The 16,433-nt window shown below is 43.6% G+C and overlaps 2 protein-coding genes across 2 annotated transcripts in view; one reads left to right on the top strand and one right to left on the bottom strand.

The window, feature by feature from the left end:
* Window positions 1–934: 934 nt before the first annotated feature.
* SNRNP40 (small nuclear ribonucleoprotein U5 subunit 40) lies at window positions 935–16,428 on the bottom strand. The gene is made up of 10 exons (XM_040337922.1): window positions 16,152–16,428; window positions 13,003–13,132; window positions 12,143–12,236; window positions 11,014–11,179; window positions 8,917–9,039; window positions 8,414–8,534; window positions 4,893–4,975; window positions 4,749–4,810; window positions 4,527–4,630; window positions 935–1,330 (listed from the first exon to the last, which is right to left on the bottom strand). Exons 1-10 carry the CDS (start codon window positions 16,233–16,235, stop codon window positions 1,281–1,283), a joined length of 1,017 nt encoding a protein of 338 aa, XP_040193856.1. The 5' UTR covers window positions 16,236–16,428; the 3' UTR covers window positions 935–1,280.
* Window positions 16,403–16,433, top strand: part of ZCCHC17 (zinc finger CCHC-type containing 17) — a 75,936-nt gene continuing 75,905 nt past the window's right edge. Inside the window, exon 1 of the mRNA XM_040337924.1 lies at window positions 16,403–16,427. The gene's annotated coding sequence lies outside the window, so the exon portion shown is untranslated. The remainder of the gene's footprint in view (window positions 16,428–16,433) is intronic.

The raw sequence follows: 16,433 nt of genomic DNA, 5'->3' as shown, positions 1-16,433 counted from the left end.
TCTTAACTAAAGGACATTAAGGACCGAGTCACATTTGAGCACATTTTGTTTACCAATTGGAGGCATATACAGGGTTTGGCCTGAATACTGGCCTGCACAGGGTCCTGACCTCAATTGGAAGGTTTTTGTTATATTTCTCACCCACCAGTACCATAATTATATATTTTCTGACTTTTTTCCAACACATTGGATACCAATTTATAGTGGAGGTCCAAATAATTAATCACGCACTTGGCAACGAGTTTTACCTAGCACTATTAAAAAGGGCAACCTATACACGCTTTTATTGCTGTAGCGTGTGCCTATAGGGAATCCATATTCATTGGATTTACCCCTTACACAGGTTACCTAACACGTGTTTAACACCACGAAAGGACACTCACAATCTTTTAAACCTTCTTGGACCAGCAGTGCCACCATTCTCATGTTTATATTAGTATGACACAAAACAGAAGCGAGAGGAGGATCGGAGCTGCTCTGCAAAACCATTGCCCAGTAGTAGAGCAATTAAAGTCATTCATTTTGCTGCACTCCTCCCAGTGCTGTAAACATGATGATATACAGGGATCAGACTTTTGTACATGATCCACAGTGATATTTACCTCCAAAGTTGTAGCTGCTGTGTCCTATGTTGCAGAGTCCCACCACTGAATGAGCTTCTGTTTATGGACTTGCTGGCCCCGAGTGTGAACATGCCTGCAGTGAACACTAAAAACTCACTCATGAGAAAACATTCAGTGGTGGGACACTTTGCAACACCGGACCCAGTTGGCTATGGATTGTGTACAAAAAAGTCTAGGACGTCTTTATGTCAAGTTTTCAGCAATGGGTGGAGCACAGTTTTTAATTTGATACTTCCGATTTATTTACTAATGCTCCAAGTATGTAGCAAAAGTGATAAAATATCAATAGTAAAAGTATAAAAGACACACCATATCAGTTCACATAACTGTATTAAAAGCTTTTCATACAAAATAAAATAAAAAGGTTGGATACCTATGTTAACACTATTTGCATTGGTTGACCCTAAGAAATGACATCAGTACCCAGCAACTGGGCATTTCTATTTACATAGGGACGATGACTTGTAGATGGCTCAAAGAATCATGTCTTGATGAATCATGATGTAGGAAGAACAGAGAGTGTTCCAAGTACAAAATAATAATAAGCAAATATCTGAAAACAAATAAGAAACAATGAACTCTTTTAAAACAGTCCTGGGTCAGTTTATACAAGTGGAACAGTACGCTAAACAAATGGATCTGTGAATTGCTGCTTGATCATTGGATTTCTCCCATATATAGTCTTTTATCACTGGAAGCAGATAAAACTGTAAAGTAAAAGAAAAAAAAAGTCAAATAAAATTGTGCAATGATAGTTAAAGCTGGTTTCATAACAGTACAGACATAGAAGGAAAAATAAATGTTACTTGTACCAATCACAGCCCAACCCTCCCCTAAAACTACCAACTTTATGGGACCCCCCAAAAAAACAAACAAAAAAAAAAAACCCACACTCTTTAACCACTTCCCGACCGCCGCATGTATATGTACGTCCACAGAATGGCACGTACAGGCAAATGGGTCCTTGCCTTCTAGCGGGTGGGGGGTCCGATCGGGACCCCCCCCCCCGCTACATGCGGCGGTCGGATTCCCGCGGGGAGCGATCCGGGACGACGGCGCGGCTATTCGTTTATAGCTGCTCCGTCGCGATCGTTCCCCGGAGCTGAAGAACAGGGAGAGCCGTATGTAAACACGGCTTCCCCGTGCTTCACTGTGGCGGCTGCATCGATCGAGTGATCCCTTTTATAGGGAGACTCGATCGATGACGTCAGTCCTACAGCCACACCCCCCTACAGTTGTAAACACACACTAGGTAAACCCTAACTCCTACAGCGCCCCCTGTGGTTAACTCCCAAACTGCAGCTGTCATTTTCACAATAAACAATGCAATTTAAATGCATTTTTTGCTGTGAAAATGACAATGGTCCCAAAATTGTCCGAAGTGTCCGCCATAATGTCGCAGTCACGAAAAACACGCTGATCGCCGCCAATAGTAGTAAAAAAAATTTTTTTTATAAAAATGCAATAAAACTATCCCCTATTTTGTAAACGCTATAAATTTTGCGCAAACCAACCGATAAACGCTTATTGCAATTTTTTTTTTTTACCAAAAATAGGTAGAAGAATACATATCGGCCTAAACTGAGGGAAAAAAAAATGTTTTATATATATGTTTTTGGGGGATATTTATTACAGCAAAAAGTAAAAAATATTGCATTTTTTTCAAAATTGTCGCTTTATTTTTGTTTATAGCGCAAAAAATAAAAACCGCAGAGGTGATCAAATACCACCAAAAGAAAGCTCTACTTGTGGGGAAAAAAGGACGCCAATTTTGTTAGGGAGCCACATCGCACGAGCGCGCAATTGTCTGTTAAAGCGACGCAGTGCCGAATTGGCAGCATATTGGTCCGGGGCTTAAGTGGTTAAGTAATGCCTGACAAAGCAACTTTTGAACAGCCTGGTTATTTGGGAAGAACAATGGATATCTGGGCTTCAATAATAAGCTAGTGTCTTTTATCATTATGTCCTATCTTTTTTGCTAGATAGGGTGACTGGACAAAATTCACACAACATTCTGGGGATCGCTAGACAATAAGATGGGCAGAACTTTCTTAAAAACCTTAAAGAATTATCAACATTTTTTCACATTATTAAAGCGGAGTTACAACTACAATCACAATTTGTTTTGTATAACCTGTCACAAGCATTAAAATGTCATTATAACACTCCCTTCTTCTGTAACAATTGTCCCCCGATGTCCGGTTTCATCTGTTAAAATAACTTTGTTAAAGGGTGTTCTGGCTGTTTTCATTTTGCTTGTGGGCATGTGAGCCCACAAGCATTTATTTCCGGGATACGGTGCAGCTGAGCTACCAGCATGCACCGCCCAGTCCTCACGCATGTGCAGTAATGCGCCATAACGGCACTGTAAAGTATACAGGTTGCCATAACAACGGGCGGCATCACTGGAAGTGCCCGCCCTGTTATGGCAACCTAGCCCTCGGCGCTGCCCACCGACTCCTGGGAAAAGACACACATCTCCCAGCAGCAGTAGCAAGCAGAGGCGACGAGGGAAGTGATGAAAGGAGGCTAGGTGATGAAGGAGGAAGATTGAGGGACCGCATAGCAACAGCCATTTAAAAAGGTGAGGGTCCCCCCCCCCCCCCCCATGAATTACTTTTTTTTGTGGTGGAACTCCATTTTAAAAGTTCCAGACAGGACAAAACAATGCAGCCGTCTCCTTGCTAGCTGTAGTGCTGCGTGGCCTTGGTTGTGCTGCACATCACAGCTAGTGTAACAGAGCACTTAGTGAGATAGGACAAGGTCCCACATGTACTTTGCCCCATCAGAATAATATAAAAAAACAAAATATATTAATTCTTCTTTAAAGCGGTGGTTCACCCTGCTGAACAACATTTCAGCATAAAATCCGGCATAGTAGCGCGAGCTACACTATGCCGGTCTTAATTTTTTTATCCCCGTACTCACGGTTATATCGTACATAGACGATTCCGTCTGCCGCGGGGAATGGGCGTTCCTAGCAAGAGGGAGGGTGATTGACGGCCGGCTCTGGCACGTCACGCTCCCCGAAGACAGCCGGAGTAGGTCTCAGCTCTTCACGGCGCCTGCGCACAGGCTATGCGCAGGCGCCGTGAAGAGCCAAGCCTATTTCGGCTATTACCGGAGAAGCGTGACGTGCCACGGCCGGCCGTCAATCACCTTCCCTGTCCATAGGAACGCCCATTCCCCGGAATCTTCTATGTACGATATAACAGTGAGTACGGGGAAAGAAAAATACAGACAGGCATACTGTAGCTCGCGCTACTATGCCGAATTTAATGCTAGAGGGAAAAAAAAAAAAATTTTTTTTTTTATATAGGGTGAACCCCCGCTTTAAGGCTGAAAAGTCCTATAAGCATTTCACCATTGTGTGTGGTCCAAAACTTCATGATCAGTAATTTCACCTTTCCAGGAAAAACACTGGTTTTCTATGCCTTTTTATGGTTGTACATTGTATATGTAAACACTTTTCAGGCATTACAAAGTAAAAAAGGCTTAAGTGATTTCATATAGTTGCTAAAATAACCGATAGATTCTAGCTAGATCGGAGATATACCTGTACATACCAAAACAGTAAATGTTAATCTAATGGCTGGTGTGTTTAGATAGTCATTTCCTTCTGCTGACTTTGCATGCATGGTCAGGGAGAAACAATTAGAAGACTACATTTCCAAGTCATGCTTGTACAGTGAGTCAGCCGCCCTATTTTTTAGTGCATAACAGTGTTGTAGGTTATCTTATACAGTATGTACCCATGCAGGTCCAACACTGTGCCTCCTCAGTATATTCCCTGTACTCAGTAGGAATATCGGCTGTAAAAAAAAAAAAAAAAAAAAAAAAAACACCACACACACACACACACACACACACACACACACACACACACACACACACACAACTTACCAATGGACTCTTCAGGATGGAAAGCAATTTCATTGATAGAGCCTGCATGGCCTGGAAGCTTATATACAATCCTGCGGGATGTGGTGTCCCAAACATACACAAACCTGCATGAAAGCAAGGAAAAGGCGATTATGGAAAAGGTGGCAGGTAACAAGCTAAAATTCTGGCTTAAAGAAGAGCAAAGTCACGAAAGACAAAAGCAGTGGTACACAAGTCCTTTACCTGTCTGCTGATCCAGCTGCTATTTTGCTGCCATCTGAAGACCAGGAACAACGCAACAGATTCTAAATAAAAATAAAAAAAGTCAGCCATACATTTCATTTGTCACATCACAGAAGGGTAAATGAAGCAACGAAAGTCACTAACCTTTTCAAAATTATGCACATTTCCTTGAAATATTTTTACACATCTTTCTTTTGGGGCGAACGGGCGAACATCCCATATGCGTACTATTAAAAAAAAAAAAAAAAAAAGAAAAAAAAAAAAAAGGAGGTTCACTTTCACATGTGTCCTATGCACTCTTCCTGAGTTATATCAAGGAATGCAATTGGCCTTCCTAAATTCTGTCACTCCAGTTCTACTACAAAACATTCCCCCGTGCCGTGGAGATGAAGTGACAGTGAGAAACTTAAGAGTTGTAAATAAAAAACTTTTTTTTTGCTGAAATGACTGTTTACAGGGTATAGAGACATAGTTAACCGATTCCTTTTAAAAACAATTAAAAATAGATACAAATCAATCATATAATGTACCTGTAGTTTCTAGTTTTGTTTTTGCATGTTGTGTGCTGCCTCTGCTGTACAGAGCCAATACAGGGCAGTGATGGTTTGGAAAACTAAACTGATGGGTGCTGAGGGGTTTTAGACACACAGTAAATCACACCTCCTTGAAGTTAGTGACCACAGAGAGAAAGCTCCCAGTACAGTGGTTATCAGGAAACAGACAACCAGGAAGTGTGGAGATCAGAGAAGAATTACAGCAACTTGAGAGCAAAAACGAACAATGAGGACATGGAAACAGCACTGCATTACAGGTAAAGGAAGCCATTAAGATAAAAAAAAAAAAAAAAAATTCCTTTACAAACTCTTTAATAGCAAAAGACAACTGGGCAGGTCTCATCACTTGTGTGTCACCAGATCAAATCTCTTGCGTTTACATTTTTTCAGCAAAAGCATAGGGGGAAACAAAAATATTCTGACTGTGCAGGTAATTTTTCAAGTTTTTTAAAATAAAAGCAGCAAATACATTTCCAACTTTGAGAATTCAGTATATTTCAGGTAAGCAATGGTGACATTGGATATGACCGAGGTATGCCGATTTTAATTAAATTTTTCTTTTTTTTAAGTAAAAAAGTATGCCTTTGTCAGATGCTACTAATGCATGTTGAATAAGAGCCCTTTCACACTGCTATTGTGGCTGCGTTAGTGGTAAGTTGGCGCTAGTTTTAATGTCTTTTTTTCCGCTGTTATTTCAGTGCTTTTCAGCTGCTAGCTCTTTTAACCCCGCTAGTGGCCAACTAAAGGGTTAAAACCGCCCGCACATGCCACTGCTGAAGCACTTTGGCAGCGTTACCCATTGATTCCAATGGCAGGGGCCATTTTTTTTTGTTAGTCTTGCAAGCACACCGCTCCAGTGTGAAAGTAGAGACCCGAAACATCATACATTTTTCTCTTCAATTGCTGTAATAAGAAGTAGATATATTTGGCAAAATTGAAGTGATGGACATGGATATCTGGAAACCTTGAGTTGTTTACGATAGGTGTATATAGATCTCTGGAGGTCAGATTATCCTTTAAGCTCCTGAATTTACTTTTGAGTGTGGTACAACTGGACTACTTTATGAACAAGCTTCTCTTATTTTAGCTACACTCACCAGCCACTTTATTAAGTACACCATGCTAGTATTGGGTTGGACCCCCCTTTTTCCTTCAGAGCTTCCTTAATTCTTTGTGGCATAGATTCTGTAAGGCCCCGTACAGATGACCGAACATGTCTGCTGAAACTGGTCCGCGGACCAGTTTCAGCATACATGTTCGGTCGTGTGTAGGCCCGAGCGGGCAGGATTCCAGCAAACATTTGCCCGCCGGGCCTTTTCCCAGCGGGCAAATATTTCCGGGCTGGTTTTAAAACAGCCCGCTGGAATCCTGTCCCCTCGGACATGTTCGGTCGTCTGTACAGACCTACCGTACATGTCCGAGCGCCCGCCATCCCTCGCATGCATCGAATGACTTCGACGCATGCGTGGAAGCATTTAACTGGCAGGCCCGCCCACGTTGCGGTGACGGTGCGGACACGCCCCGCGTATTGTTTACGTGCGGATTTCTGTATGATGGTGAGTACAGCCACCATACAGAAATCCCCGGGCAGACATGTACGGTGAAAACGGTCCGACGGACCGGTTTCATCGTACATGTTTGCTCGTCAGTACCTGGCATAAGGAGTTGGAAACATTCCTCAGAGATTTTGGTCCATATTGATATGATAACATCACGTTGTTGCTGCAGATTTGTCAGCTGCACATCCATGATTCAAATCTCCCGTTTCACCACATCCCAAAGATGCTCTATTAGATTGAGATCTGGTGACTGTGGAGGCCATTTGAATACAGTGAACTCATTGTCATATATATATATATATATATATATATATAATAAAAAAAAAGCGGTGAGATGATTTTAGCTTTGTGACATTACCCTGTTAAAGTAGCCATTAGAAGATGGGTACACTGTAGTAATAAAGGGATGGACATGGTTAACAATATTTTAGGTAGGCCGTGGCATTAAAAATGATACTCAATTGGTACCAAGGGGCCCAAAGTGTGCCAAGAAAATATTCCCCACACCATTACACCACCACCACCAGCCTGAACAATTGATACAAGGTAGGATGGATCCATGCTTTCATATTGTTTACACCAAATTCTGACCCTACCATCTGAAATCAAGACTCAGAGCAGGCAATGCTTTTCCAATCTATTGTCCAGTTTTGGTGAGCCTGTGCAAATTGTAGCCTGAGCTTTCTGTTCTTAGCTGACAGGAGTGGCACCCGGTGTGATCTTCTGCTGCAAGGTTTAATGTGTTGTGCGTCTAGAGATAGTATTCTGCATACCTTGGTTGTAATAAGTGGTTATTTGAGTTACTGTTCCCTTTCTATAATCTCAAACCCATTCTCCTCTGACCTCAGCAAGGCATTTTCGTCCACACAACAGCTGTTCACTGGATATTTTCTTTTTTCCGGACCAGTCTCTGTAAACCCTAGAGGTGGTTGTGTGTGAAAATCCCAGTAGATCACAGAAATATACTCATACCATGTCACGTCCAAAGTCACTTAAATCCCCTTTGCCATTTTGAGACTTGTTTTAAACTTCAGCAAGTCATCTTTACCACGTCTAGATGCCCAACTGGATTGAGCTGCTGCCATGCAATTGGCCGATTAGTGATTTGTGTTACCAAGCAATTGTACAGGTGTACCAAATAAAGTGGGTGGTGAGTGCATGTTGCTTATATAAAGAGATTTTCATAGCTACACATAAATGCTGCCGATACTGTAACATTACCTTGAGTGAGAAAATGTGACCAAGCCTCCTCATTACTACCAAGTAAAAAGCAAAAGATTGCTTGTAGCTTATGTTGTAAGCTGCCAAGCAATCAAATGGTGCCCTGATGAATTCTAGATTTATATCAGCAATAGGAGGAGGATTTCTGCCCTTTCCCGATGATGTTCCTGTATTGAACGAACCAAACTGAAACCCAATCAGACTTGCTTATCAGTTGCTCTCCAAAGAGGTCTCACTGGTAGATTTAAAAAGTATAACACTTATACTACACATTCATTATCCAGCATTGCCCTTGTCAACATCTCCCCATATTTTTTAACGTTCGTAATACCTGTATTATCCATTGCATTCGAGAGCAAGTAAGAACCTTCAGAACTAAGACTTAGGCCTGTCACAGAATCACAATGACCTCTCATTGTATACATCAGCTTGTTCTGTCTTAGATCCCAAACCTATCAAAAATGGAAAAACAAATAAAATCAATTAACAATCTTACAGCAGGGAGGGTTGTTCAATGAAATATGTCCCTTGGCACACCAAGCAAAAAAAACAGACATGTGAAGCATTAACTTTCATATAAAATCAGCTAGAGGTGATATGGTGGTGTGGCATATTGACAAGGTATTTGTGGCAGTAACTCCAACTAGTCCTTCCCAATGTGGCTGATCTCAGAAAAGACATAACGTTACAATGTCCTTGGCTCCGCTGTAAAATTAGTCAGCTCCTCTGCACTATAGCTCATAGAATAAATCATTTATGTACATTTAAAAAAAAGCTTAATTCTTTGCTGGAGATTATCACCATTATTTGAGTAACCGATAGAATGGTCCTTACCTTTATGTCATTATCTATGCCTCCTGAGATAATCTGGTCACTGGTGTCATTGAAGGTAACAGCTAATACTTGATATGTATTTTGGAAAGTCTGCACTGCTGCCTTTTTCCTGAAGTCCCAAAGCTGTAATAAATAAGATTAAACTATGAAAAAAAAAAAAAAAGATAAATCTGCAAAATCATTTACAGGGTATACTTGAGAGTGCCCCCCCCCCCCCCCCATCCTAAGCTCAAATATGTATTTTTTTTATTAACAAACATCCAGGCCTTAGGTTCACAGCTTTATATGGTAACCTTAGACGTCTATCCACCTGCTACGTTTGTCCAGTATTTTGCCTTTGCCCATTTAAAGTTCACACAGGCCTTTGTTCCATTTGTATTTACAAGTTTCAATATATATTATTTTTTTTCAAAAAAATTGCACTCGTGGAACGGCGACAAACTACGTTACTTAATCTTTACAGGTTACCCGTTGAGTTACAGAGGAGGTCTAGTACTAGAATTATTGCTCTTGCTCTAATGCTCACAGCGATACCCCACATGTGTGGTGCGAACACTGTTTACATATGCGGGCGAGACTTATGTAGGTGTCCGCTTCTGTGCGTGAGCACAAAGGGATGGGAGGGCTTTCATTTTTTTCTTATTATTTAACTTTATTTTTACAAAATGTCCCCCTTTTTTTTTTGATCGATTTTATTCCTATTACAAAAAAAAAAGTAAACATCCCTTGTAATAGAAATAAGGGCAACAGGTCCTCTTTATGGAGAGATCTGGAGTCAAATAGACCCAAAAGTGGCCTGGAGCAGTAGTGATGTCATGACCATGGTTTTGGGACCATTGTCATTTTCACAGCAAAAAAATGCACGGTTTACTGTGAAAATGACAATTGCAGTTTGGGAGTTAACCACTAGGGGGCGCTAAGTGTGACCTCATACGTGTTTCTAACTGTAGGGGGGCAGGGGTGGACGTGTGACGTCATTGATCGTGTTTCCCTATATCAGGGAACACACGATCAATGACACTGCCAGAACGAAGAACAGGGAAGGTGCGTTTACACACACACACACACACACCTCTCCCCGTTCTTCAGCTCCGGAGGACCGATCGCGGGACACCGGCGGCGATCGGGTCTCGCACAGCTTCGGACCGGGTCGCGTGCAAGGGAAGAGAAAGAATACAAAGAACACTAAAGATAGTAAACTACCTTAAAGTGGAGCTCCACCCTAAAGTGAACTTTCGCTCATTGGATTCCTCCCCACCTCCGGTGCCACAATTGGTACCTTTTGGGGGGGACAGGATACCTGTCTTTGACAGGTATCCTTTACCACTTCCAGGAGTCCGGCTGCGATGTCACCGCAGGGCTCCCTCCTCCTCCCCTGGCCATCGGGCTAATAGGAGAGAGGAGCTGGGCCTTGCGCATGCGCAGTAGGGTTCCTGGCGTGAAGCTGAAAGGCTACACTGCCGAGTTCCCGTACGCGCAATGGCGGCAGCAGGAGTGTAGCTTTTCGGCTTCACACCGGGAACCCTACTGCCGACATCGCTGGACTCCAGGACAGGTAAGTGTCCATTTATTAAAAGCCAGCAGATGCAGTATGTGTAGCTGCTGCCTTTTAATTTTATTTATTTTCCCCGGACCTCCTCTTTAAATACACCCTACAAAAAAGGGTGTATTGCAGCTTCTGAAAAAATAATTACATTTCTTCAGGGGTTCCGACTTCATGCTTGACTCCCTCATCCAAGCACTTGTTCAAGGACAGTGACTCAAATGAATACATCAAAAGACAGCCAGGCACGTTGTATTATTAGGAAGTTAGTAATAGGTGCGCCTAGGGGTTCTAACTATACGAAGGTCAAAACATGGTTGAAGACTCTGTATAATGCAGAGTTAGACGTTGAGCTGTTTAATAACAGGTTCCAACATGTATTCTACATGTTTACAGCAAACACACGTGTATTAAAGCAATGCATGCTTCAAGCAGAAAATTAACCTGTTTCAGTCTACCATTTCAAAATACATTACACAGGAGCACAGCACACAAAAAAATAAAGATAAAAAATTAAGTGTTTGGCTGTAGCAATTGTGTGCAGCTGCATTCACCTTCACTGTCCCATCATCACTGCCCGTACAGATGAGCTGTGGACCTCTCCTGGCAGGATAACAGGAATTTACAAATGACGTGTGTCCTTTTAGCCTTTTCACTCTCTCTCCAGTTTCACAATCCCAAATTGCAACGGTTTTGTCCGTTGATGCAGAGAACAGCAAGCTGTACAGAGAAGCACAATTAAAAAAAAAATTGGTTAAAATTCTGTTCAGAGAGAAAAGTGATGATATAAACATGCATTCCAGGGCAAGTGCCAGTTCACACCAGATGCAGTTCTGTGTGCTTTTTTTATGCACTAAAAATGCATGCACAGTGTTTTCCATGTATTCCAGTGGCTCTAGTTCACACCAGTGCAGAAACTGACTGTATAAAAAAGGGAACTGAATCTGGTGTGAACTGGCCCTAAGGGTTTTTCTGTCCTCTCTCTCCCCCCCATCTGAAGAGGTTGTTTTAATATAAAGTTAGTGTAGTGATCTAATTAAATTAGATCACTACAGTTAGATGTTTTGTAAGTTCACAGTTGTACAAGATAGGGAAATTGAACTATTACATCAGGGGTAGTGAATTAAAATTCACGGGGGTCCGGTCACAAAACGTTTTGTTTTAGTGGAGGTCCAAGTGTCATATTGGTGATATGACTCCACATCTGAGCCTCCCGTGCACATCACAGGCCCCTCATCTCAAACTTGATTCCAGATCCGCTTCCACAGAGAATATAGAACAGCACTACTTTCTGTATTGTAAATTCTAAACTACCAAGCATAAATAAAACTTGATTCAAGATGGTCCTTAACTCAATGATGATTTACAGAATAGGAGGAGAGGTTGAAGACTGAAGAACAGAAATAGACCTTCTGTATAGAATCCAACACTTTTTTCTTTACCATGGTGTGGATTGGATTGTCAAGATAGATAGTCTTCAAGCCAGCAAATTATCTTGTTACTTTAGCAGTTTACCTATAGCTTCTGTATACCCCATTTATGCGCCACCAAGTAGCCAAGAACAGCAACAGCTGCTTTTCTAAAAGTTCAAATAAAAAAAAAAAAAAAAACACATACTGATACCAATCTCTGCCATAGATACCTTATAGCAGAACATGAGTGTTGCGAGTATAGCCGACTTACCTGCCATCTGTATTGTAATGCAATTCCATCACAGCTCCACTATGACCCTTCAGGGTTGCATAGTTGTCACAGTCGCCATACACATTCCACAGAACTGCAAAAAAATTAAACCTTTTTTTAAACTGTTTTTTTCTGGCTGGCTCAAACAATTATCACTTAAACGTTGCAGTAGTTCCTGAAGGCAAGTGCGTTATATCAACCTCAAACATAGTAAACGCCTCCAGTAATCATGCGAGAGTTCCAATCCTCCCCTCAGGTTTCCCCAACTTCAGCAGCTTGCTTTTCTACAATAAATGTTGCTCTTTCTACAGTATGTAATTTCTAAAACAGTTTGTCGAGTTCCTCTTTGACCCTGTTATGCTACAGTCCATTTATTTTTTTATTCCCTAGTCATACTTACCTCGGTGAATGCAGCATCAGACTAATTCTACAGCTGTCCCCTGGCATCTCTGCACTGAGAACCGAGCCACCAAACACTGCCGATGGCTCGGTTCTCACTCCTCCACGAGCATCGCTTCTGCTCTACTTCTCCGCGCTCATTGGAGCGCTGAGCAGTGTAGGGGTGGGGAGAGGCTGTTTCAGCAACTAGCTGAGACTGCCATCAGTCAGGGCAGCTGAAGGATCACGACCTGGAAGTCGGGATGACACACTGCCCCGACTGATGGCAATGACGGCATTGGAGATCAGACTTCAGAACGCTCGCCGCTAAAAACGGGTCACAGGAGTGCAAAATTAACTGTGACCCATAGGAGAATCCCAGCCTAAAAAGCTCAGGTTGGACTTCTGCTTTAATATTTTAATTTATGGTAGTAAAGAAAGCTTTAGGTTTTGGAAAAAGAACAGTCATTATTTATGCTTACGGATTAATCTGTCGAATCCTGACGAAGCCAGTGTAAGCCCATTGGGATGAAATTTGCAGCAGTAAACTTCCCCCTCGTGTCCAGACAACAGCATAATAGGTGCTTGGAGACTGGATGATCTTGGAGGTCCCTGGAAAAAAAAAAAAAAAAAAAAAGGTTTGAACTACACTTTTTTATTAACAATGGAAAATTGTTTTTTACACTGACTGTAAATTTTCTTTCCAGGTGCCAATCGATGGCAGCATAGTAACTAGGGTTGTCCTGATACCGATACTAGTATCGGTACCGATACCAAGCATTTCCCCGAGTACTTGGGGAAAATGCTCCGATACTTCACCCAATACCAGACTTTCCCTGTATCTTCCTCCAGTTCCACCATCTGTTCTGCTCTCCCCCTCTACGCTCCGTGTCCCCCCTCCGTGCCGCTGCTATTTTCCTCCTCCATGCTGCTGCTGCTATCCTTCTCGGTTCTGCTCTCCCCCTCCACGCTCCGTGTCCCCCCTCTGTGCCGCTGCTATCCTCCTCGCTTCTGCTCTCCCCCTCCATGCTCCGTGTCCCCCCTCCATGCTGCCATTCTCCTCGGTTCTGCTCTCCCCCTCAATGCTCCGTGTCCCCCCTCTGTGCCGCTGCTATCCTCCTCGCTTCTGCTCTCCCCCTCCGTGCTGCTGCTGGCCTCCTCTGTTCTGCTCTCCCCCTCCATTCTCCGTGCCCCCCCCCCCCCATGCTGCTGCTTTCCCCCCCTCCATGTCCTCCTTGCCCCCCTTTTTCAGGATGGAGAGCAGCGGTAGGAGCCGCTAAACCCGGCTCCTAACTTTTCCGAATTAACAGAGTCAGTGATCACTGACTGTTCATTCATATAACTGAAACATCGTAACCTGTGTTTACGATGCTTCAGTTTATGAATAGATAGGAGCCCCTGTCTCCTGTCCATTCATTTTCAGTGCAGCTGAGAAAGGGACTGGGGAATCTGTGTCCTTAGTCCCTTTCAAAGCGGAGATGTCAGAGGTCTGTTAAGACCCCTAATATCTCACCAAAGCCCCCCAACAGGGCTAAGAAAAATAAAATATAGCAATAAATAATAAAAATAATTAATTGTAAAAAAAAAAAAATACATATTAAAAAAACAACACACTGAATGAATAGGACGGCCTTAGGCAGCCCCTCCCTGTAGGCCAGTGGTTCTCAACCTTTCTAGTACCGTGACCCCTTGAAAAAATTTCCCAAGTTGTGGGGACCCCTAACAGTAAAATTATTTTCGTAGTGTGGGTTGTCCGCACCCAAGGCAAGACAAGTAATTTGTGCCCCTAACCCATGGACATTTAGCGCTCCCTGAGTCCCTTCCACTTGTGCAGTATTAAAACCCCCTGTGGTACATTTTAGGATGTACCACTCTCTCTTTGTTCTCCTTTCTTTCCCTTTTATCTCTCTCTTTCCTCATTTCTTTTTCTTTTTTTTTCTTCATCCCTCTCTCTAGCTGTCTTTCTTGTTCTTTCTCTTATTCTTCCTCCCCCTCTTTTCCTCTCCCTTCCATGTATTTTCTATTTCTATTTGTATTCCTTCTCTTACTTCTTTGTGGGGGGGGGGGGGGACAAATGGGATGAGTGGCAGTGCTGGTGGGGGGAATTGAATGGGATGAGTGGCAGTGCTGGCAGGGAGTTGGGATGAGTGGCAGTGCTGGTGGGGGGTGGAATCAGTGGCAGTGCTGGGGGAAGTTCTGATCAGCCAACTTAGAAGCTCTTGATCAGGGTCATTTGCTGATCTGAGAACTGTAGTGGGGACTTTTAATGGAAACTATAATCACAGGTGGTGTTACTCACTGTGTCTCTGGCTTCACTATGTCTCGGACTTTGTGGTATCTCGTAGCAGTGACATCAATGCCGAAATCAGGAGATAGGGTCTCTTCCAGACCCTCCCACTTCACATTCCTCACCAGTCAGCTGACCATTAGTCTCTGCCCCCCCCAGCCATGCCGTGAATGGAATGGGCGGCTGCAAAAAAGCTGAGTGGACGGCCACGGGCCTCAGGAACAGCCCAGCTGGGCGGCCACAGGCCCCAGGGACAGTCCTGCTATGTGGCCGCAAAAAGGTTAGGAGAGCGGTGCAGGCTTCAGGAACAGCCCAGGATTCGGTGACCCCTGGCAAATCATCAATCGACCCCTGAGGGGGTCCCGACCCCCAGGTTGAGAACCACTGCTGTAGGCGATCGCCTGTCCACTCCTAGAGCGCAGTGCGGTTCACGCATGCACAGTGAGTGCCCGGCCATGAAGCTGAAAGCTGTCACAGCTGGGTGCCCACAGTCTGAATGGAGCCGCTGGCGGAGGGGGGTGGGGGGAAGAGGAGCGACGCTCCGGGCGGTCGCATCGCTGGACAGTGGAGCAGGTAAGTGTCCGCTTATTAAAAGCCAGCAGCTACACTTTTTGTAGCTGCTGACTTTTAATAAACATAAAAAAGGCAGGAACTCCGCTTTAACTACTTGTCAACCGCGCTATAGCTGAAAGACAGCCAGGACACCAACTGTGGCACACATCAGGCGCACTCTGCGACCCCTGTGTCCTTCAGACACAGCTGATCACAGATTGGGGTAAAGGGCCAATCTCAGCAGGCCTTTACCATCTGAACAGCCATGTCCAATCACATATAAACAGACTTGTCAGTTGGTTATCAGCACTTTTCTTCCCACGCTGTGCCTTCGGGGGAGAAAGGAAAGCAATCAGCAAACCTGTCAAGACATCGTTTTTACAGATTATGAGTTCCCCGATTATCAGCGTCTCCTTATCCATGCAGGCCCATCGGATAAAAATTGTGTTTGGGTACAGTGTTGCATGACTAAATTGTCATTCAAAGTTTGACAATGCTGAAAGCTTAAAATTGGCCTGGGCAGGAAGGGTTGGTAGGCAAGTGGTTAAATTCCCTCACTTTGGAGGGATTTCCTCTCACTTCTTGCTTTGGCTATCAGACAGGAAATGTACCCAATGGGGACACAGATGGCAAACAAAAAAAACCCTAAGAGAGTTTCTAACCCCTCCAAGTGAAAACAGTTTTGCCTCAAGTTCTACTTTAATCATCTGCAGCGAACAAGCCTCGCTCACCAACACCATGAAGGTTCTCTATTTATAGAGAGCAGGTCATTCATCCCGCTCCATCACTCACCGATGCCACCATCTCAGTTCTCGGCTTTTTAGCCGCCGCCGCAGCGACCAGCTCCATCCCTTTCCTCTTGTTCTGTTCGATCATTTTCCCGTCTTCCTCTTACGTATTGTGTATTACCGGTGGATAAACAAGTGAAGCAAACCACAGGCGCTCTACATACAACCGAACAACACTTTTCCGGCGCCTGGTTTTTACGTCATCAGACTCCGACTGCCGAGTTCCTGGCACTGCTGTGACTCGGATCACGTGGTCCGCAAACCTGAGCGCACAAGGGAGGTGAGA

Source organism: Rana temporaria, chromosome 2 (assembly GCF_905171775.1).
Source record: "Rana temporaria chromosome 2, aRanTem1.1, whole genome shotgun sequence".
Taxonomy (NCBI): Eukaryota; Metazoa; Chordata; class Amphibia; order Anura; family Ranidae; genus Rana; species Rana temporaria.
The sequence above is the reverse complement of the archived record's forward strand: the minus strand, read 5'-3'. Positions and strand labels throughout refer to the sequence as shown.